General features: G+C 37.3%; 2 protein-coding genes and 1 pseudogene across 3 annotated transcripts; 2 read left to right on the top strand and 1 right to left on the bottom strand.

Annotated features, from left to right (window-relative positions):
* Nucleotides 1–664: 664 nt before the first annotated feature.
* Nucleotides 665–3,861, bottom strand: LOC137712778 (actin-7-like). Of its 2 annotated transcripts, none has more exons than XM_068451939.1 (5): nt 3,750–3,861; nt 2,709–2,782; nt 2,214–2,607; nt 1,455–2,068; nt 665–1,003 (listed from the first exon to the last, which is right to left on the bottom strand). In XM_068451939.1, exons 2-5 carry the CDS (start codon nt 2,766–2,768, stop codon nt 938–940), a joined length of 1,134 nt encoding a protein of 377 aa, XP_068308040.1. In that variant the 5' UTR covers nt 2,769–2,782; nt 3,750–3,861; the 3' UTR covers nt 665–937. The 2 variants fall into 2 exon arrangements, with proteins under 2 accessions (XP_068308040.1, XP_068308041.1); XM_068451940.1 differs by lacking the exon at nt 3,750–3,861 and adding an exon at nt 3,618–3,746.
* Nucleotides 3,862–7,174: 3,313 nt separating this feature from the next.
* On the top strand, nt 7,175–21,178 carry LOC137712306 (uncharacterized; annotated as a pseudogene).
* Nucleotides 21,179–21,791: 613 nt separating this feature from the next.
* On the top strand, nt 21,792–23,509 carry LOC137712475 (WAT1-related protein At1g43650-like). Its single transcript, XM_068451546.1, has 6 exons — nt 21,792–21,967; nt 22,051–22,230; nt 22,311–22,566; nt 22,662–22,820; nt 23,061–23,212; nt 23,323–23,509. The coding sequence occupies exons 1-6, from the start codon at nt 21,792–21,794 to the stop codon at nt 23,507–23,509; spliced, it is 1,110 nt and encodes a 369-aa protein (XP_068307647.1).
* Nucleotides 23,510–23,556: the final 47 nt, after the last annotated feature.

Genomic DNA, 23,556 nt, shown 5'->3' with positions numbered 1-23,556 from the left:
AAACGTCTATTTTTTCTATTTTTATGACTTTTATCTCTCATATTGTGACCTAAATTAGACAACCCAAATAGAATTCCTGCAATAAGAAACCCCATGCAGCAAGCGCAGGCAAGCACACCAACACCAACACCAATCCTTGTAGAGAATGTGAGAAAGTGTCGAAGAGAAACCAAGAAAGTGTCGGAAGAATGAGAGGCAATGACGAGGCTTTTCCTAAATATTATTAAAATATTATATAGTTATATATATATATATATGTATATATATATATATATTATATAATATGTAATTTATATTTTTTGGTACGGTACGGTAATATCATTGGTAATGGTAGCGAAAACTAATACTGTACAAAAAAATCTTGATTTTATACAATACTATATCATTACCAATTGGTACAGAATTGGTATATTACAATTGACAATTCAGTTGACATGGTAATTTGAAAATAATTTCCCCCCCCCCCCCCCAACGTATGTTTGCTAAATCCGAACTTTTGGACCGCCTTATGGTGCACAATACAAGTGCTAGGGGAGGCAAGCCACGGCGGTTATGCCGCAACCATGCAGGTGTTAAGGGAGAACAAAACGGAATTTACGCAGTTTTTTGTTGCCCTTCCCGGCAAACAAGAGGAAGATAGTATTGTAAATTAACAAGCCAAAAACAACGTCATTAACAATTTAATTAATATGTAATATTCTATTTCAACAAGCTCAGAAAGCCACACAAACAATGTGCACAAAAACAGCACAACAGCATATACTGATCCGATTTAAGAACTATTGCTTTTGCTATATCATAGGTAACGCAAACTAAGAGCGGTGACAAAAGAGATGACAAACTGACCAAGCTCACACCATTAACACTATCTGACAATCCGAAAACACACAATTCCACGGGGGAAGAAGACGACGATATTATCACATGATTCACATGTCTAGAAGCACTTCCTGTGGACGATGGAGGGACCTGATTCGTCGTACTCCGACTTAGAAATCCACATCTGCATTTAAGAAAAACGAGACCCCGAGATTACAATCACAGAACCATACTTCCTAAACAAATAAGTTATACGAAAAGAAATTGTGGGAAATGTCGAGTCAGTCATATGATTCCAAGTTCCAAAGCATAGTAAACAAACGACGACAGTAAACCTATGTTATACATCTACAATCAGAAGGTACTAAACTTTTGTGTTGGTTTTAAAAGGGTGCAACTCATATGTTGATATCGTACTTGATAAAATCACAGCCAATTTTTAATTCCTTCACTTAAAAATTCGTTCCTCAAGAATATCACAAGGGATTTTGCATGTTTTTAGTTTTTTTTAGTTAAACTCCTTAAAATTTTAATGGTAAATATGAATTCAATATGCATATCTCTTCTATGATCAGTAAATACGAAGTGAAATCAAATACAAGCTACCACCGTAGGACAAGCAGTATAAACCGTACCTGCTGGAAGGTGCTCAGTGAAGCTAATATGGATCCTCCAATCCAAACACTATACTTTCTCTCTGGAGGTGCAACCACCTTAATTTTCATGCTACTTGGTGCGAGGGCTGTGATCTCCTTGCTCATTCGATCAGCAATTCCTGGGAACATAGTGGACCCTCCACTGAGGACGATGTTGCCATACAAGTCCTTTCTGATGTCAACATCACACTTCATAATAGAGTTATAGGTGGTCTCGTGAATCCCAGGCGATTCCATTCCAATGAATGATGGTTGAAATAGGACCTCAGGGCAGCGGAAACGCTCTGCCCCAATGGTAATTACTTGGCCATCAGGTAGCTCATAACTCTTCTCAATTGATGAGCTACTTTTAGCAGTTTCAAGTTCCTGTTCATAATCAAGTGCCACATAGGCAAGCTTCTCCTTAATGTCACGCACAATTTCCCGTTCAGCAGTTGTAGTAAAAGTATACCCTCTCTCAGTCAGGATCTTCATTAAGGAATCTGTTAAGTCTCGTCCAGCAAGGTCAAGCCGGAGGATGGCATGTGGAAGTGCATAGCCCTCGTAGATGGGAACAGTGTGACTGACTCCATCACCAGAGTCCAGCACAATACCTGTAAAACATTTGTTGTTAAAGAGGTAACGAACTTTCAAGATTTTGAAACTTAATTCCAACTTTCTTTGTTTGTTTGCACATGGTAAAGAAATATAACAAACTAAATAGATAGATCACCCTCAATTTTTCGTATTGGTACAAACCTGTAGTACGCCCACTAGCATAGAGTGAGAGAACTGCTTGAATGGCAACATACATAGCAGGGACATTGAAGGTCTCAAACATGATCTGAGTCATCTTTTCCCTGTTGGCCTTAGGATTCAGAGGCGCTTCAGTAAGAAGCACAGGGTGTTCTTCAGGAGCGACACGAAGCTCATTGTAGAAAGTATGATGCCAGATCTTTTCCATGTCATCCCAATTGCTAACAATCCCATGTTCAATGGGGTATTTTAATGTGAGGATACCTCTTTTCGACTGGGCCTCATCCCCAACATAGGCATCCTTCTGTCCCATCCCCACCATAACACCTGTGTGTCTAGGACGACCAACAATACTGGGGAAAACAGCCCTCGGAGCATCATCTCCAGCAAATCCAGCCTGTTGAATGAAGTCATGACGATAGTTATATACCAAGGGAATACGTGTACATCAAGACAGCTCCTCATACACTACCAGGCAAAATGAAACAAATCCCTTACCTTAACCATTCCAGTACCATTGTCACAGACAAGAGGTTGAATGTCTTCTGTATCCGCCATTCTTTATGGTGATGCTGCAAAGAAATCACGGCAATCCATTAGTAACCTAGAATCATAACAGAACTCAATAGTCACAAATGAATGTCTATAGCTAAGGTAACCACATTGGCTTCCTGATGACAGAAACAGATAGATCGTTAGATAGTTAGTAGTATTGAAAGCGGTTGTAACTCGTATTCACATTCAGTTTAGGATTAAGTAATTGAGGGAGTAACTATGATGGGAGAGTTCATCTATATAATACGCGTAACATATTCATTGAATGAACGAAATAATCAGTTCTTGGTTTTTACATCAGAACACTCTGTTTTGGTCTTGTAAGTTGGATTGTGTACCTTATGACATAATTAACAAGCTTGGATTAACGGGGATAGCGATATTCCACAAACTTGAACAAAATAAAGGTCATATCAGCGACCCATTACAATCCTGGATTAAGTACTAAGCATTGGACAACCGATGATTGAAAACACACGAGAAAAGTGAAAACCCACCGCTTATAAAACGTAATCCTCTATTTCACATTCAGATCAACAAAACAGGAAAAAACCAATTAAGCATAATCTCTAGTTCTTTGTAGGAATTACATCCAAAACCGAAGGCAACCTAAGTACTTTGTACCCAAATATGATATTTGTCATGCTTGACGCTAGTGATAGGTTGATCCCATCAAAATTCAGATGCAAATCAGATTAAATCACTAATAAATACATATCAAAATTTAGTCATACTCTCAACCAGTGACTCACTAATCAACACTATCAGCAACCATAACAACAAGTCAAATAAACTAAATTCACAACAGCAAATCGAAAGCAGGGAACGAAGAAGAAATCACTTCCAACTTACAAAAACTTAGCAATCAATTCACAGAGGAAAAAATAGCAGATAAATTCAAGAGAAATGAAAAGAAAAAAAAAGAGAAGGTTTCTTGGTAGGTGGTAGCAGCAGAGAGGCAAAGAGCTTAAGAAGCACGCATACCTCTGTGGAAATGAAGGAAGGTCGGTTGATTCTGCTTAAAGATCGGACAATTAAAAGCTTGTAATAATAATAAAAGGGAGGAATATTTCTGCCAACCTCTGTGGAAAGTGCGGACTGTGGAACTTTCCAGAATGTATTTCTAAATAAATTTTGAGATAAAATTGAAAAATAAATATTTAAAAAGGAAAAAGGAAAGAAAAGAAAAGGAAACAGCTGGAATTTTGATTAATGTCTCTCTTTGTGATAAAGGGCGGGGTGACACCAATGCAAAAGGTAACACTATTATTGGCACCGAAATTCAGAAAATACGAAGGAAAAAAGCAAGGGATTAATTGAAAGTACTTTTATAATGTTTGAAAGTATTTTTAGGGAAAATGTTTTGAATCTAAAAGCATTTGGAGTTCTTCTTGTTTTATTTACGAAAAATTGCCAATCTATCCTTTAATCTATATCACATGCAAGTAAAGTAACTTAAATTGACGGAAAATTGAATATAGTAGCTTCAAATCTAGTATTAGGGATGAAATTGGTATATTTTTATAATTCAAAGACTGATTTTTCAGAAAAAAATAATTTAGAGACCTAATTTTCACTCAGCTGATAATTCAAAGACTAAATTAGCAATTCATCTTTTTTTCAATGCAAAAATAGTCTTTTCTTGTGACTTAATTAATAAAAACAATAAATGATTGATCGGTCCTTCTACTAGTCCACCAAATTTTGAAATAAAACATGTGCAACTCACATTTCTATAAAAGAAAATCAATTATCACCTGTAGTGATGTTTAGTTGTGAAAAATAAGAACTGGTTTTTAATAGCGCCTGTAATAACGCTTTCTAACAACTAAAAACGTTTTTTTACTTGTGTTTAATAAAACAAGTATTTAAAAAAAATTGGCTCACAGAAGCACATTATGAAGAATCACATCTCAAATGCTTCTTAAAAAAGAAATTGGATGTTTAATATATAGAAGTTTCAACATGTTCATATTAAAAATGGATGGAGAACTAATAAAAAGTTTCTCGCAAAACATTTTATTATTGATAAACACTTAGACAACTTTACTTATTATTAAGAACATTTTTTAGATCACAAGGACGGAAAACTAAAAGAGAGTCACATTGCATGAGGTTTTGAATTAAAAGAAATGTATTCTTAATATTAAGGAAATTATCCCTAATAATAAAAAATGTGCCCTTAATAATAAGGGTATTTGAATAAAAAGATAGTTTTACGAAGGGTTTTATTAATTTTTTATGTTAAAAACACTTTCGTTAAAAACGCTTATGAACATAAATTTTTTCTAAATATTAAGAAAATTATCTCTAATAATAAAAAATGTGCCCTTAATAATAAGGGTATTTGAATAAAAGATAGTTTTACGAAGGGTTTTATTAATTTTTTATGTTGAAAACACTTTTATTAAAAACGCTTATGAACATAAATTTTTTCTAAATATACAATCTCAAACATGCTCTAAAGCTCATTCCATTCTTGCAAGTCACTAGAGCTTTAGACTTTGAACCCTATTCCAAGCATCAAAAGTTAATAAATTGAAGAAAACTTTTGTTTATTGCATGTCGAAGAAATTACATTGAAGAAAATGTTGGAATGGTACAAACGTTTTAAGAAAATGAAATTGAATTACATCAGTTGGTAACAAAAGAAAAATGAATGGACGGTTCATATTGAATATGCCACTTGGTAATCATACCGTTGATTCATTTCATACATTTGAATGACTAAACGATCTTCATCGAATGATTTTTTGTAGGAATGTGCATATTCCCTCATGGGAGGACGCAAGAGTTGGAAACTTATGGTTTATCGTGTGCCAAAGAAATTACATTGAAGAAAATGCTGGAATGGTACAAATGTTGTAAGAAAATTAAATCTCATTACCTTTACTTTCTTTTTGAACAAACGATATCATTTATGCTAAAGGGAGGGGTAGGCTTGGCCTCACGATGTATTAACAATAATGTGGTTCAAACTTGTCTTTGATGAGAATTGAACATAAGACCTCTCACTTATAAGTGAAGAGAAATACAACTACATTGTACTACTAAGTGGCCTAATTAACTTTTGATTAAAACAACCCTCAAAATACAAATAGCACATGACACTGACTCCATGCAAATTACTTACAAGTTTTGTAGTCGACAATAATAATAATAATAAGGGGGAACTAATAAAAAAGTCTCTCACAATTTTTTTTTCTCGAAAAATACTTAGATAACTTTACTTATTATTAAACCAAAGTAAGTGATATAATGGTAAGGACGCAGATTGTGACTCCCCAATAAACAAAAAAATGTGGGATGTCTCGGGTTTGATGTTCCGAGCTAGTGAGTATGCTTTGTGGCCATGGGTAGGGTGAAATTCCTCATAGCCTCTCCGGGCCCGAAATGGATAGGTAATGGTAACTTGCCACCATTTGTCCTCGTTTTAAAAAAAAGAAGAAAAAAACTTTACTTATTATTAAATTTTCTTTTTATATTACAAGGACAAAAAAATAAAAAGGGAGTCACACTTTCATGAGGGTTTTGAATTAAATGAAAATGTCTTTAATAATAAAAAATTTGTCCTTCATGAGGGTTTTGAATTGAAAGAAAATGCCCTTAAAAAAGAAAGTTGTTTAAGAGTTTTTGAATGAAAGAATTATGTGAGGCATTTTAATTACTTAAAGGGATTTTATCACAAATGGTCATTAAAATTGATCTACCACATCAAGATAGTCCTTGAAATTGAAAATCAATCATTGTAGTCTCTGAAAATTGGCATTGCAAATCAATGTGATCATTCCGTCACAATTCTGTTACAAATTCTATTATGTGCTAATGTGACACATAACTAGGTCCCACAAGTTTAATTAAATATTATTATATGATTTAAAATATTTAAATAATAAAAAATAATTTTGTATTAACTGCTGATATACCCCCTGAACTATCACCTAACTTTTGATTTCCCTTCTGAATTTTTTAATTGGAAAATTAAGAACTTCAACTAATTTTTTTGGCCAATTTACCCCGGCTGTTAATTTTTCATTCATTCTATCCAAATTTCTGTTAAATAGAAGCATGTGCATAACAAATGTGGGTAGTTCGGTTACTTCATTCTTTAAAATAATTGAAAACTTTAGATTTCTAAAATATAAACCTATGCAAATATGTGTGATTCTATAGTTTTTGTGTCTAAAGGTCTAGTGAAGTGACGTTTTTGTCCATAAAAGAGAGTTACGTAGTGTGCACTTGATAAAAGTTAACGTTAATTTGGATGAAATCTATAAAAAACTAACGGGGGAGAGGGGAAATCGGCCGAAAAAATTAGTTTAAGTCCTTAATTTTCTGATGAAAAAGTTGAAGGGAAAAATCGAATGTTGAGTGGGGAGCAAATTAGCAGTTTAGCCTATTAAATATCAATGTTCTTCTTCTTCCCCTCGCCTTCAATTACACTGACGCCGACGACCCGGACAGAGGAAGCTGAAGACAACGAGTCAAACGACAGCAAACCACGGCAATTGGAACTGCGTGGCGGTGAATCGGCGTCGGATTCACTTGCAGTTTTCGATTTGTCGTTCAAGACCTCGCTCAAATCGAGAAGAGAGAGAAGAAAAATGAGAGATGGGGAAAATCAGAGAAGTGGAAAGGAGGACTGGGTGGTGGGCGATGTCGCCGCCGACATAGGAGAAAGGGGAAGAGATCAGAAATATTTTGGTATAAAACTAAATCTCCCAGTTTAGTTTCTAGCTGCGGATGTGGCACGACATCGTCGTTGGTTTCTTACCTCAATCTCCCAGTTTTGTTTGGTGAATTTGGGAGATAAGAGAGTTGGGTCGGGAATGGGTTGTACTGGCGTCGAGGAGAGAGGGCAGGAGAGCAGTGAGAGATTTTTTTTTTCTCAAATTTTAATTATTAAAAAATTATTTAATTAACATTAATATTTATTTAATTAGTTATTCCACGTTACAATATTTAATTAGATTTGTAAGACCCATTTATACGCCGAATCAGCACATAACAAAATTTTTAACGAAATTTTAACTAAATGACCACATTAATTTGCGATACCAATTTTCAGATCGATTTTCAATTTCAAAACTATCTTGATGTGGTGGGTCAATTTCAAAGACCATTTATGACAAAAATTCTTAAACAACAATCGATGAAAACGACGCAACAACAGAAATCGGCACAGCGGACACGACGAGTCATGCTAGTCTACTGCCAGCCACTTATCAATGCACTTGACATGAAAAAGATGCGTGCATGGCAAGTGAACAATCTGACCTTCCCGACCGTCAATCCCGCCACTCTCAAATTCCTCCCTACAAATCGTGCATGACGTTGTGAGCTGCCTTGCCATTGCAAGTTCCAATTTATACAGCAGTTCCACCCCTAACACAAATGCGCCAACATCCAGTTCAGTTATTCACTCAGTGAACAGGGATAGACCCCAAACAAATAGTAATAGGTCAAATGCATCTCCATCCCTAAAACTAATTAGCTTAGTCAATTTTATTAAAATATTATTAATTTTTATTATAAAATAATAATTTGACTTTTATTTTTTGACTTTTTAATAAAATAAAATATTATTATTATTATTATTAAAATACACACGACGAGCGAACCAATTTGTTATCCTCATCATCCTCATCCAATAAAACTAGAAGAGATAGAGAGAGAGAATAGAGAGAGAGAGAGAGAGAGAGAGAGAGAGAGAGAGAGAGAGAGAGAAAGAGAGAGAGAGAGTAAGAGTGAACTGAGAGTTTGTGCTGCAGGCTGAGTAGCTGAGCTTTGGGATTTAATTTTTGCATCTCCACCCCTGCACTTCCCTTCCATTCCCACCACCGCCTCCAAACCTCCACACTTCCTGTCCTTCAAATATTTTTAATTTCTGCATCTCCACACCTCTTCATCGTCTGCTTCGTCCTTCTGTCCTTCTTCCTCCGTGGCTCATTCCCTCTTGACACCCTCTCCTGCCTCGACCAACTCCGCTCCTCAGCCTCCACAACAACTCCCTCTTTGGTGCAAAAAAAAAAAAAAAAAAGGTGGTCGACGTCATGTTGGCGTCAGCGTGGCGTCAGATAGGTCGGTCCCAAGGTCTGTTAATTTTGGGTTGGCCTTGAAATCAGCTTGGGTTGGGTGCCAGGCAATCTGCTAAGTTGGAGAGAGTTCCCTAGCTGCTGGACCTTTTTTTTGGCTGTGTGCCGGCCTATCCCACCACCAGTGGAAGTGCTTTAACGCTTTAGTCGTAATGCACACATAAAGTGGCCCTTTCGTCTCGGCACAGCGTTGTTTCCTTGTCTTGTTCATCGCCAGGTCCTCCGTACCACCCGACGGCCCGCCATCGGTAATTGAGTCTCCTTAAAATTCATCAAAATCGATCTGATGATTACCGAGTATCTTTTCGTGGAGATGTCCCTGGTACAAAAAGCTCCAGTGATCAAGCGCCTTGAATTTTAACTTTCTTTGGCCAAGAGGTCAGCGCGTGAGAGTGTGATGTCGAGCTCTGATGTGAGGTGTGGTGGCTTGCGAGTTACTTCGGCTGGAGCATCGGGATCTTTGTCTAGCCAAACGATGACAGTTTCAATGAAGAGCCTCAGTTTCAGTCTTTCAGATGGTATTGATGTGATTAAAATTGTAGAAATTGAGAAAATCGAAGAAATTGAGAAGCTTGGAGAATGCGGGGAGGATGCTAAATTTGTGAATACTGAGCTAGTGGAGAGGCTGTTATATTATATAGATCACTTCTAATTGATTTGGGGAAAAGCTATCTTAATTTTTTTTCTTTTTTATGTCAAACGATATATTTTGTTAGATTGGATGTTAATTTAAGATACATATTTTTTTTTTGAACAAACGAGATTATCTACGTTAAAGGGTTGGAAGAGTGGGCTAAAACTCACAATAGCTAGCAATAATGTGGTTCAAATTCGCTTTTTATAAGAATCGAATCTAAGACATCTCACTTATAAGTGAAGATACAAACATTAGTTATCTTTAAAAAAAAATCTACAAAAGATACAAGTACTTTAGTAAGATATAATTTGACAGATGAGTACTTTAATCAGGGCCGGCCCAGGCCCAGTGCAGGCAGGGCGACCTTCCGGGGCCCAAAATAATTGGGGGCACCAAAATTATTACGGTGGTATATTTGTATATGTTTTCATAAGAGTATAAATTTATAAAATTTGGTTCAATGACAAAGAAGTTTAACTAGAAATAATGGTTTTGTTGTTTGAAATTAATGAGGAGGTCTTGGGTTCAAAATAACATGTGTGCTTATTTACTTTTTAATTTTTACAAATTTCTTTTCATAAGGGTATAAATATATAAAATTTGGCTAAATGATCAAGAAGTTTAATTAGAATCAATTGTTTTTGTTGTTTAAAATTAATGAGATGTCCTAAGTTCGAAATGCTAAGTGCATGTTTATTCTTTTCAATTTTTACGAATTTTTGTTTGGTTGTTAATTTATTTTTAATTAATAGCTAGTAGCTATGTGAGTTGTTATTTTTAAACATTTGCTCCAATTCAAGTCTAATCTTCCACAAAGAGTAATGCGTTGACCAAAATTTTAGACCAAATTTGCAAATCATATAATGTGTCACCAAAAAGTTTAATTGTGACATCCCACATCACCCAGGGGAGTGATCCTTATATGCATATTCCCATCCCTACCTAGCATGAGGCATTTTGGGAGCTCACTGGCTTCGGGTTCCGTAGGAACTCCGAAGTTAAGCGAGAAGGGGGCTAGAGCAACTTCCCAGTGGATTGCTCTAGCTCCCTTCTCGCTTAACTTCGGAGTTCCTAATAAACTCGAAGCCAGTGAGCTCCCAAAATGCCTCGTGCTAGGTAGGGATGAGAATATACATATAAGGATCATTCCCCTGGGCGATGTGGGATGTCACAATAAATTTGTCACATCTCGGCTCAGGGCAGATCACTTCAAGGGCCTGCTTCACCACCGTATCACGATATTGTCCGCTTTGGTCTTACCATTCCCTCACGGTTTTGTTTTTAGGAACTCACGAGCAACTTCCTAGTGGGTCACCCATTATGGGATTGCTCTAGCCCCCTTATCGCTTAACTTCGGAGTTCATACGGAACTCGAAGCCAGTGAGCTCCCAAAAGGCCTCGTGCTAGGTAGAGATGAGAATATACATATAAGGATCAATCCTCTGGGCGATGTGGGATGTCACAATAAATTTGTCACATCCCGGCCCAGAACGGATCACTTCCTGGGCTCGCTCCACCACCGTAGCACGATATTGTCCGCTTTGGGCTTACCATTCCCTCAAGGTTTTGTTTTTGGGAACTCACGAGCAACTTCCCAGTGGGTCACCCATCATGGGATTGCTTTAGCCCCATTCTCGCTTAACTTTGAAGTTCCTACGGAACCCAAAGCCAATGAGCTCCCAAAAGGCCTCGTGCTAGGTAGGGATGAGAATATACATATAAGGATCACTCCCCTGGGCGATGTGGGATGTCACAATCCACCCCCCTTAGGGGCCCGAAGTCCTCGTCGGCACACCACGGCCAGGGTTATGCTCTGATACCAATTTGTCATATCCCGGCCCGGGGTGGATCACTTCTCGGGCCCGCTTGTCATATCTCGCCCTGGGGCGGATCACTTCCCGGGCCCGTTTTACCACCGTAGCACGATATTGTCCGCTTTGGGCTTACCATTCCCTCACAGTTTTGTTTTTGGGAACTCACGAGCAACTTCCCAGTGGGTCACCTATCATGGGATTGCTCTAACCCCCTTTTCGCTTAACTTTGAAGTTCCTACGGAACCCGAATCGAGTGAGCTTCCAAAAGGCCTCGTGGGTCCGTAGGGATGAGAATATACATATAAGTGTCATTCCCCTGGGCGATGTGGGATGTCACAATTGTCACATCCTGGCCCGGGACGGATCACTTCCTGGGCCCGCTCTACCACCGTAGCACGATATTGTCTGCTTTGGGCTTACCATTCCCTCACGGTTTTGTTTTTGGGATCTCACGAGCAACTTCCCAGTGGGTCACCCATCATGGGATTGCTCTAGCCCTCTTCTCGCTTAACTTCGGAGTTCCTACGGAACCCGAAGCCAGTGAGCTTCCAAAAAGTCTCGTGCTAGGTAGGGATGGGAATATACATATAAGGATCACTCCCCTGGGCGATGTGTGATGTCACATTAATTTAGTACCAATTTATTACTTATACATATCAATTTAAGACTAAAAATATATCATTATTTTTTTAGTTCCATATTGACAAGGTTAGTAAATAAAAAAAAACACCTCATGATTTATACAAAAACACTTTAAAAGTTCAAATAGAAAACAAAACTCATATCTATCTACTTGTAAACCCAGAGTTTTTTTGTTTCCTTCTCACGATACAAAATAAATTAGTTTTTCCTTGTTTCTAAATTATTAAGTTTGAAGTGTTTTTCTAAGAATAATTTTATCAATGTCTTACAAAACAAATAATTTTCTTATATAAAGTAAGGGCACATTTTTTGGCGTTGCCCCCGGGCTTCAAAAATCTCTAGACCGGCCCTGATTTTAATTTATAAGGAAGATACATACATTAGTTATCTTAAAAAAAAAAAAAAAACTACAAAAAATACAAGTACTTTAATTTAGGGAACTGTTATTAGCACTCCAAAAATCTCATTTTACACTTCTCACAAGTGTATTTTTCTTTCTAATTATAGAAAGTTTGGAGTGCAAAATGAGATTTGTGGAGTGCCAATAACAATTCCCTTTATTTAAGGGAAAACTAATGAAAATGACTTCAAGTCTTTACATTTTAATAAAAAATCATCCACCAACTTTATTTAATGATAAGGACAAAAGAATTAAAAAAAAAAAAAACATAAAGAACCCAACTTACGCTGGGCGCGTCCCCTATATAAACTGATACAACAAATCCTTCATGTTTTGCTTGGTGCACGCATTGTGAAAACTCAGTTACTTTGGAGTTGGTCAAAGCCCATGCCTACATAAACACCACCCCCACCCACCCACCCCCCTTTCCATACTTCACTTTTTTCTCTCATTGTCAACTACATTAATAGATTTTTTTTTTGTTGCTTAGAATAAAAAAAAGACTTCAAATTGAATTACATTTTTCAGTTTTATTTTTGTGGTGTTGTTTTTCAATAGTAGTCAACATGATGAGAGATTTTTCAATGTGCCTGTAACACAGGGTGGCATACCACGTGTCTCTATACAAGTAGTGAGATTCTTGTGTTAAAAAATTAATAATGTTGATGCACAAAATCAGCGAGACTTTGGAACAACGTAAAATGTCAAGTTTATGACCTTCACCTGGTTGATCTGGTCACTTAGTGAGGATAATATGTAAAAGGAGAGAGATAGGGAAGCAAACACAAGATGTACGTGGTTCACCCTAAGTTTGGCTATGTCCACGGAGTAGAAGAGTTCTCATTAATAGTGAAGGGTTACACAAATACATAAGTTAAAGCATAATCATCATTAGTGGGTTCTAATGACTAGTTTAAATACAATAATGACATTAGAGATTAATTGTAGGAGAATGGTCTTCTTTTATAATTGAGGAGAGTCTCCAACTTTTGTCCGCTGTCGATGTGGGACGTTATGAGCTTTATTCTGACGGTGACATGTGTCGTTTTGTGATTGGAGGGAAACTCTTGTGCTTCGGCTTGGATGCCTCAACATGAACCCCTCAGTGAGTCCTTGAAGGTATGACATTGACCGGTGTTTGATAGTTTTAGGATTTGTCAAGGATGGTACAAACAAATAACATAAAAAATAAAATTTTTCACCACTAAAATAATGATTCGTGGTGTATCGTTTGTGTTACAGGTATAAGGAAAAATTTCCCACCACTTAAATAGTATTTAGTATTTTAATTTGGTAATTGAAAATAGCTTTTTAGATATAATTATTGAGAACATCTTCTCAAGGTTTTGATTTAAAGGATCACTATTGGATTCATCATTTTCGGTGTAATGGGTGCTTTTACAAGACCAAATAGGGTCTAAGTTTGAAACTGAACTAAGAATTAGACACTATTTATAAAACTTGACCAATAAGTAGACACTATTTTTGAAACTTGGGCAATAAATAGACACTATTTATGAAACTGGACCAATATGTAGACACTATTTATGAACCGAAACCAAGAATTAGCCATTATTTCTAAAACTAAACTAATAGGTGAAAACTATTTATGAAACCGGATTATACAATATTTATGAAATTAGACCAAGAACTAGACATTATTTATAAAACATGACCAAGAACTAGGCACTATTTATGAAAGTGGACCAATAACTAGGCACTATTTATGAAAGTGAACCAAGAACTAGGAACTATTTGTGAAAGTAGACAAAAAACTAGACACTATTTATGAAACTTGACCAATAAATAGTGTAGTACCGTTTTCATAAATAGTGTCTAGTTTCATAAACAATGTCTGTGATGGACGTGCGAAACCCCGTGCGTCAGGTCTTTTTTTTTATTTTTTTTAAATTAAAATTGTGTCATTTTCATTAAAATTTATGTTTTTTTGTCATTTTTATTAAAATTTAAGGGTTTTTAATTAATATTTAATTTTTTTTCATTAAATAAAGTTATAACATGGTTTTGGTTACAATAAACTTAGCCCAAGCCTTTTTCATGAAAGTTCCCTTAATTTAAAGATACAATTTGACAGATGAGTAATGTCATTATAACGCACAAAATTGAAAGACACCATTCAATGCAGATAGACTTACATATAACTGTAGGGTCTAACTCAACTATGGTCATATAAACATTTTTTTTTTTTTTGACGAATGATAAGATTATTTATAAGGAAAACTAACAAAAATGACTTCAAATCTTTGCATTTTAATTAAAAATCATCTAATAATTTTATCTAATGATAAAGACAAAAGAATAAAAAAAAAAAAATATAAAAGAACATAAAAAACACAAACCTACGCTGGGCTCGCATACACTCACCCTCCCACACTCCTCTTTTTTTCTCTCGTTGTCAGCTATCGTTAAGAGATTTTTATTTTTTTGCTTAGAATAAGAAAAAGACTTTAAATCGAATTACATACCCTAGTTTTATTTTTGTGGTGTTGTTTCCCAATAGTAGTCAAGATGACACCCAAGCTCAAGAAAATTGGACGAAGAGCTACATTTAATTATTGTAGGTATTTAAAATATGTGAGGGAATTTTAATTTGGTAATTGAAAAAATCTTTTTAGATATAATTATTGAGAACATAATCTTCTCAAGGTTTTGATTTAAAGGATCACTTCTGGATTCATCAATTTCGGCGTAACGGGTGCTTTTACAGGACCAAACAGGGTCTAAGTTTCAAACCTTATGAAACTGAACCAAGAATTAGACAGTATTTATAAAACTTGACCAATAAGTAGACACTATTTATGAAACTGGACCAATAAGTAAACACTATTTATGAAATTAGACCAATAAGGAGACACTATTTATTAAACGAAACCAAGAATTAGGCACTATTTCTAAAACTAAACAAATAGGGAAACTATTTATGAAACTGGATTATATAGTATTTATGAAACTGTACAAAAAACTAGACACTATTTATGAAACATGACCTAGAATTAGGCACTATTTATGAAAGTAGACCAATAACTAGGTACTATTTATGAAACTGGAACAAGAAAAGACACTATTTATGAAACTGGACCCAATAACTAAGCACTATTTATGAAACATGACCAAGAACTATACACTACTTATGAAAGTGAACCAAGGATTAGGCACTATTTATGAAACTTGACCAATAAATAGTGTAGTACCGTTTGGTTTCATAAATAGTGTTCAATTTCATAAATAGTATAACACCGTTTAGTTTCATAAATAGTGTAGTACCGTTAAGTTTCATAAATAGTGTAGTACTGTTCAGTTTCAAAAACAGCATTTGTGATGGATGCAAGGGTCCCGCGCATCAGGTTTTTTTATTTTTTTATATTAAAATTGTGTCATTTTCGTTAAAATTTAAGTTCTTTTGTCATTTTTATTAAAATTTAAGGGTTTTTCATAAAATAAAGTTATAACATGTTTTTTTGTTAAAATAAATTTAGTCTAAGCTCTTCTCGTAAAAGCTCCCTTATTTATACTAACCATGTGTTTTTTTTTTTTTTTTTTTGTCAATTTTTATTAGATTAGGTACTGATGGGGTTCAAACTTACACCATCATGCAAAGTCTCAACTCATTTTCACCAATAAGAGGCTACTTATACTAACCATGTGTTTGGATGAGAAAGGAAAAGTCGGGAAACGAAGCGTGGAAAAGTCGAAGTCCATCTTTTGGCAAAGTGAGTGAAGAAATTGGGATTTTACATGCGGGAAATATTGCAGGATTTATAGATTGAAATTTTCGAGTTCAGCTTTGGATGAAAATGTTAATTCATGCTGCCCTTCCCCTTCGTTTTCTTTCTCTCGTCGCCCATTCCCCTTTGTTTTCTTTTTTCATCTGTTTTTAATCATTTCCTACACCTCTTTCCCTCGTCATGCCATCCCCCCTATATTATGGATCACTCTATAAAGATCGTATATGCAAAAAATGAATTAAAACTAAGGTTGTTTAGTCATCTAACTTTACACATTTGATGAACAAATTGGTAAAACTAAGGTTCGTAATGCTTTACCGATATGTTCATCAGGTGTTGTACAGTGAGATGACCAACGACCTTAGTTATAATTGGTTATATATACAGGCGATCTTTATAAAGTGATTTATAATATGAACGGTTTTGATCATAAACACAAAGTTCTATAAATTGGCACGAACAATTCTGAGTAGGACCTCCTCTGTTAGACAAGTAGAAACTTAGTTGAAGTCTACATATGTTTGTAATCCTAGTTGTAGTTTTATTCCTAACTTGTAGGGATAATATCCTTGTTGACCAAGTTATGTAATTGTATATATTCATGTTTCACATATTAATGAAATATACTTCAAGCCAATATATTTTTTCTACATGGTATACAGAGCAGGTTTCAAAACCTTAGCTTTTTTTTAATTTTTTTTCTCGACAGCCTTTTTTTGCTGTTCTTGTTCTTCCATCATGGGAGACAATGATAATAGCACCCTTTTTTCCTTCATCATTATGATCATCCTAATCTTGTTCTTGTCTCCAAAAAATTGAATGGAGATAATTATACCACCTGGGCACGTGGAATGCAGATTTCTTTAAGTGCCAAGAACAAACTTGGCTTTATTAATGGCGACGTTGAGGAGCCATCTGCCTCCGAGGATCTTAATACACACGCGGCTTGGCACCACTGCAACGATATGATTCTTTCTTGGCTTCTTCTTTGGAGCCTGAGCTTGCCGAGCCCATTCTCTTCTCCACCACTGCCAAAGTCGTTTGGGACAACCTTTACGAACAGTTCTCTCAAAGCAATGCCCCTCGCATATTCCAACTTAACCGTGAACTCGACACCATCTCCCAAGGTACTTCCTCAGTCTCTGCCTATTTCACTTGTCTCAAAGGTCTTTGGGACGAACTCGCCTCATACAGCGAACTTTGCACCTATTCTTGTGGCACTAAGAATGACCGACAGCAGCTTATGCAATTTCTCATGGGGCTCAATGAGTCATTCTTCGCTGTTCGAGATCAAATCCTTTTGATAACCTTCTGCCCACTGTCCGCCAGGCTTGTTCCTCAGTTTCTCAGGCAGAAAAACAACATTCATTGGTTCGTGGTTCTTCTTTCCGTGCATCATTTGACCGTCTTCCTCTCCACTGCACCTACTGCAACTATGATTTTCACACCTGGGATAATTGTCACAAACTTCATGGTTATCCTGTTGGTCATCCCCTCTATGGGCAACCGTGGAGACCACCTCGTCGCTCTTCCACATCTACTGCTACAACCGGATCCTTACACAACCATGTTGCTGTCTCTCATGCGTGCAGTAGCCCTACTAATCACAGCACTCGGCCTGTAAATAGTTTCCAGGCCCACAATGTAACCAAACCTCCCTTAGCCCATTAAGTGCAGCCCCTTCTTCGTCTCTTCAGGCCCATGCCATTTTTAATAATGACTTTGCCAAAGGTTTGTTACCTGTAGCCTCTTCTTGTGGTCAATGGATCCTTGACAGTGGCACTACCGACCATATTACTTCTTCTGCTTCATGTTTGGTTAATACTTCCGCTTCGCATTTGTCACCTGTTTCTTTGCCTAATGGTGCTACCGCTCCAATTACTTTAACTGGCACTCTGTGTTTAAATTCCTCCGTTAATTTGAAAGATGTTTTATGTGTCCCTAATTTTAAAGTGGAGCTTTTATCGGTTGGTAAACTTACAGATGGATTATCGTGTTCTGTAACCTTTTTTCCTTCTTGGTGTGTTTTGCAGGACTTGGTTTTGAAGGCGGTGATTGGTATGGGTAAGCGACGTGGCGACCTATATTACCTTGTGGCCTTTGCCTCCTCTATCCCCACCCGTCACCCTCTCTGCAACGCCATCAATATCCCGTCCTCCCTTTGGCATAGGCGCCTTGGTCACCCTTCATCTACTCGTTTGCAAGTTTTAGCTTCTAGTTTTGTTAATTGTTCTTTTGATTCTAGTCATGTTTGTGATGTTTGCCTTTTGGCGAAGCAAACTCGTCAACCCTTTGGATTAAGCTCAATTTCAACAACTTTTCCTTTTGCTTTAATTCATTGTGATATTTGGGGCCCGAATCATCAATCTTCCTTTTTTGGAGCTCATTATTTTTTAACCATTGTGGATGATTTTTCTCGCTTTACGTGGGTCTTTCTTATGAAACATAAATCTGATACTCAACAACACATTAAGGATTTTTTTGCTTATGTCAATACTCAATTCCATACTAAAATCCAATGCGTTTGTACTGATAATGGCGGTGAATTTTTTTATCTACGCACTTTTTTCTCTGCTAATGGGGTCCTCTTTCAAACTCCTTGTGTTTTTACCCTTCAACAAAATGGCGTTGTTGAACATAAACATCATCACCTTTTAGAAACCGCTTGCGCCCTTCGTTTCCAATCACATATTCCTCTCAAATTTTGGGGTGAATGTGTTCTTACTGCTGCTTATCTAATCAATCGTCTTCCCACCCGTCTTCTCCATAATAAATCTCCCTTTAAGATTCTTCACAACAAACCCCCCACCTATAACTACTTCTGCATCTTTGGTTGTCTAGCCTATGTTACCTCTATCCTTACCCCCACTAAATTTTCCCCTCGGGCCCATCGTTGCATTTTCCTTGGATACCCTCATGGACAGAAAGCCTATAAACTATATGACCTTGAAACCCATCGCACTTTGACCAGTAGGGATGTCATCTTTATGAAGATTCCTTCCCGTATGCCGTTCCTCACACCCATTCCCCATCCTCTACGCCTACACTGCCCCTCCCTGTTCCTCTGGACCTTTCCTACCTACCCCTTCCTGACACCATCTCATCTTCCCCAATTGCCACCTTATATACTCACCATCCCTCCCCTACCATGTCGGCCCCATATGCTCCCTTCTTCACCTCCATTTCCTCGCCCCCTTCCCGTGCTGTTACCTCCCATATCAACCCTCCACCTACTTCCCACTAGGCCCCACCTGTTTCCTTTACTGACATCACCCCAGATTCTTTTCCCCTATTCACGGACCCCCCAATCTCCCAGCCCACGTAACCCCCTGATGCTCCCCAACCTCAACGCACTTCTTCCCGTACCCATAAACCCCCATCTTATTTAAAAGACTATGTTTGCTTGCAGGTGATTCTGCCACCACACTAATCCTCAACTTCGCAGCCTGGTTCTATCAACGGTATACGATATCCACTTTGTAATTTTCTTTCCTACCATGGTTACTCTTTAAAACATCTTTCATTTATTAACTCCGTTAGTCAGAGTGTGGAGCCCTCATCCTATGCCGAGGCTGCTAGGGACCTTAATTGGCGTCATGCCATGACTGAGAAACTTCAAGCTATACATGACAATGGTACTTGGACTTTGACTACCTTGCCCCCTGACAAAATTCCCATTGATTGTAAATGGGTGTACAAGCTGAAGTATAATTCTGATGGTTGCATTGAGCGTTATAAAGATCGCTTGGTTGCTAAAGGCTACACACAGGCTGAAGGTATTGATTATCATGACACTTTTTCTCTTACTGCTAAGATGATATGGTACGTTGTCTTCTCGCTCTTGCAGCTAGTCAGTCTTGGTCTCTTCACCAGCTCGATGTTAATAATGCTTTTTTGCATGGTGACTTGCATGAGGAAATTTATATGTCTGTCCCTCCTGGTTTTCGACGACAGGGAGAGAATCTTGTGTGTCTCATTCACAAGTCCTTTTATGGTCTCAAGCAGGCTTCTCGCTAATGGTTTGCCAAATTCACTACTGCCATTCTTTCCACTGGCTTTCAACAATCTAAAGCTGAGTATTCACTGTTCACCAGAAAGTCTGGTACCTCTTTCACAACCTTGCTCATTTATGTGGATGATATTGTGATTACCGGCAACGACGTCAGTGTCATTGATTATCTGAAGTCTTTTCTCCATGACCATTTTTGGATAAAAGACCTTGGTGATTTAAAATATTTTTTGGGTATTGAGGTTTCTCGATCTCAACGTGGGATTTATATTTCACAACGTAAGTATGCATTACAGATTCTCAAAGATTATGGGTTTCAGGGAGCATGGCCTGTTGCTTTCCCAATGGATGATACAAAATTATCTGATAAAGGAGAACTCCTCAAGGATCCTAAAAAGCATTGACGCTTAATAGGACTATTGATTTACCTCACCATAACTCGGCCGGATATCACCTATTCTGTGCATGTCTTGAGCCAGTTTATGCAAGAGTCACGTGTACCTCATATGGATGTTGCGCTTCGTGTTGTTCGTTATTTGAAGTCTACTCCAACTCAAGGCTTATTATTCTGTTCTAACAATCAGACTAAGTTAGTTGCATTTTGTGATTCTGATTGGGCAGGTTGTCCTATCACTCGCCGTTCGACTACTAGGTATTGTGTATTCTTGGGAAATTCTTTTATTTCATGGCGGACGAAGCGACAGAAAACTGTTTCACTCTCTTCAGCTGAGGCTGAATATAGGGCTATGGCAGGTGCTTGTTGTGAGTTGATTTGGCTTCGGTTTCTGTTGAAAGATTTGAACATTTCTTTCGATGGTCCTTCCGTTTTATTTTGTGATAATCAAGCAGCGTTACATATACCCGCCAATCCTGTTTTTCATGAGCAAACTCGTCACATTGAGATGCATTGCCACTTTATACGAGATAAGATTGTAGATGGCACTATAGAAACCAAGTATGTTGGTACGGCACACCAGTTGGCGGATTTGTTTACCAAGCCTCTCGGGAAAGACAAGTTTTCAACTATGTTACACAAGTTGGGAGTTCTTGACATCCACTCTCCAACTTGAGGGGGAGTGTTAGACAAGTAGAAACTTAGTTGAAGTCTACATATGTTTGTAATCCTAGTTGTACTTTTATTCCTAACTTGTAGGGATAATATCCTTGCTGACAATATATTAATGAAATATTAATGAAATATACTTCAAGCCAATATATTTTTTCTACATCCTCCTCATTTCTTTGAGCAGCCAAATATTATTCTACTCGGAATTATTAAAGTCATGAATGGCGAAGTTAAGAATAGGGCAAAATGGAATCGGAAGGGGATGAACTGCTCCCATAACCAATCGAATTCTTTTTTTTTTTTTAGTTAGTGCATCAAGAATTGCAGTATGGGAGGTCCATGTTTTTCTATTCCGTATAAGTTGTAACAGTCTCATAAAAAGAATATTTCCACCATCGAAAAATGCCCTTTTTTTAGGTTGCACCATAAAAGTAAGGTTTGATTATTGGCATATTGGGAAACTGATTATGTTTTCCACTAGCTGAATATTCGATGAAGTATTAGATGGGCTTGTCATTTGTCAAGCATGAACCTATAAAAATCCTTCACAAATTATAAAAGAAAATCCACTAAAACTTGAAGCAAGTGAAAATTTAGCACAAGAAGGTTTGATATCCATGGAAGGAAGCACTAATTGTTACTTGGCAATGATACTGGTTCAGCTGATATACGGCGGATCAAACGTCCTCATGAAACTATCCCTTCAGGAAGGACTCAATCAGATTGTCTTCGTGGTTTACAGGCATGTTCTTGCCATGGTTTTGGTAGGACCATTTGCTTATATGCTTGAAAGGTAGGGATTCTTGCCTCTTTTCAGACTTTCTTCTTGTACAAGAAACAGCAAAAACTAATTCGGTGATGGATGTGGCTGAACAGGAAGCAGAGGCCTTCGCTCTCATTTTCGATAGCTGCAAAGATTTTTGCTCTTGCATCACTCGGGACTACCATCCATCTTAATATGTTCTATGCTGGTTTAGCATACACTTCTGCAACAGTTGGATGTGCCTTGAGTAATGTTATCCCTGCTTTCACGTTTCTAGTGGCAGTTCTTCTCAGGTATGTTGTCTTCTCACATCCACTGTAGTTGTTGAGTAATGTTATTTTTTCTGTTCTGCAATTTGCTTAGTTTTATTCAGGATGGAGAAATTGAACATTAGAAGCACTCGAGGTCAAGCTAAGGTGGTCGGAACCCTTCTTTGCCTTGGCGGTTCTCTTATTTTCACCTTCTGGAAAGGAGGATACCTATATAAAGGTTTTCTTGAGAAACCACTGATAGATGGTTTCAACGCTGAATCTGTTGGCAAGATTCAGCATGTCAAAGAAAACTGGATCAAGGGTTCTGTGCTGATTCTGACGAGTTACACTGCATGGAGTGCATGGCTAATCCTCCAGGTGATTGTATACTCCATTCAAGATGGTGCTCTCCAAACAAATATAATGTAAAAATTAAGTTTTATCTGCCCAACCCTGGTTTTCTGGCTACACAGGCTGTGATCTCCAAAGTCTACCCTGCTCCATTGTCACTAACCACCATGGTATGCTTTTCTGCATCGCTGCAATCTTCTTTCCTTGCCCTGTTTTTTGCTAGGAATCCAAGCTCATGGAAACTGGAGTGGAACCTTGAGCTGTTAACCATCGTCTACTTTGTGAGCGTTTTCTTCCATATATCTTACTTATAAGATCTGTTCAATTACAGAAATTGTGAATAGGACATGACGATGTATTTGCTGTTGTGAGACATATTTTTCTATAATCTTTACCAACGTATCTGTTTTATGCATATTTTTAAAACATAATTCCGTAATTTACTTTTTTCCTTCTTGTTGGGAAATGAAATGCTTGAATCTGTAAAAACTTCGAGTCTTCATCCGATCATTTTGCAATAGGGAGTTCTGACCACAGCATTAGTGTATTGCCTGCAAACATGGTGCATCAGTCACAGGGGACCAGTTTTTTCAGCAATGTTTAGTCCACTTCAAGCCGTTACAGTGGCAGTGTTTTCGGCAATTGCTTTCGCGGAGCGACTTCACTTTGGCAGGTAAACCGAAGCACACAAACACTTTCATCCCTTTTCCATCTAACTAATTTCACATAGGACTATTTCCTTCGTCAGTGTCCTCAAAAATTAGAAGTAGGTTTTGTGTGCAGCTTGATTGGAGCACTTCTCATTATTGCTGGCCTTTACTGCGTTCTGTGGGGAAAGAGGAAAGACAGTCTGGTTGCTGAACACGCAGAGATTGGAAAAATGACCATCGACAATAACAAAGTTGTAGAGAGTTCCATGAATGAAATTTCAGTAACCAATCCGGTCAGTGAAGAAAAGACGAGATCATGAAGACACATTTCTTTTTTTTTCGCCGTTGGATCATAAAAAAACGGTTG

Source organism: Pyrus communis, chromosome 13 (genome assembly GCF_963583255.1).
Source record: "Pyrus communis chromosome 13, drPyrComm1.1, whole genome shotgun sequence".
Lineage (NCBI taxonomy): Eukaryota > Viridiplantae > Streptophyta > Magnoliopsida > Rosales > Rosaceae > Pyrus > Pyrus communis.
This window is presented reverse-complemented; position numbering and strand designations above follow the sequence as displayed.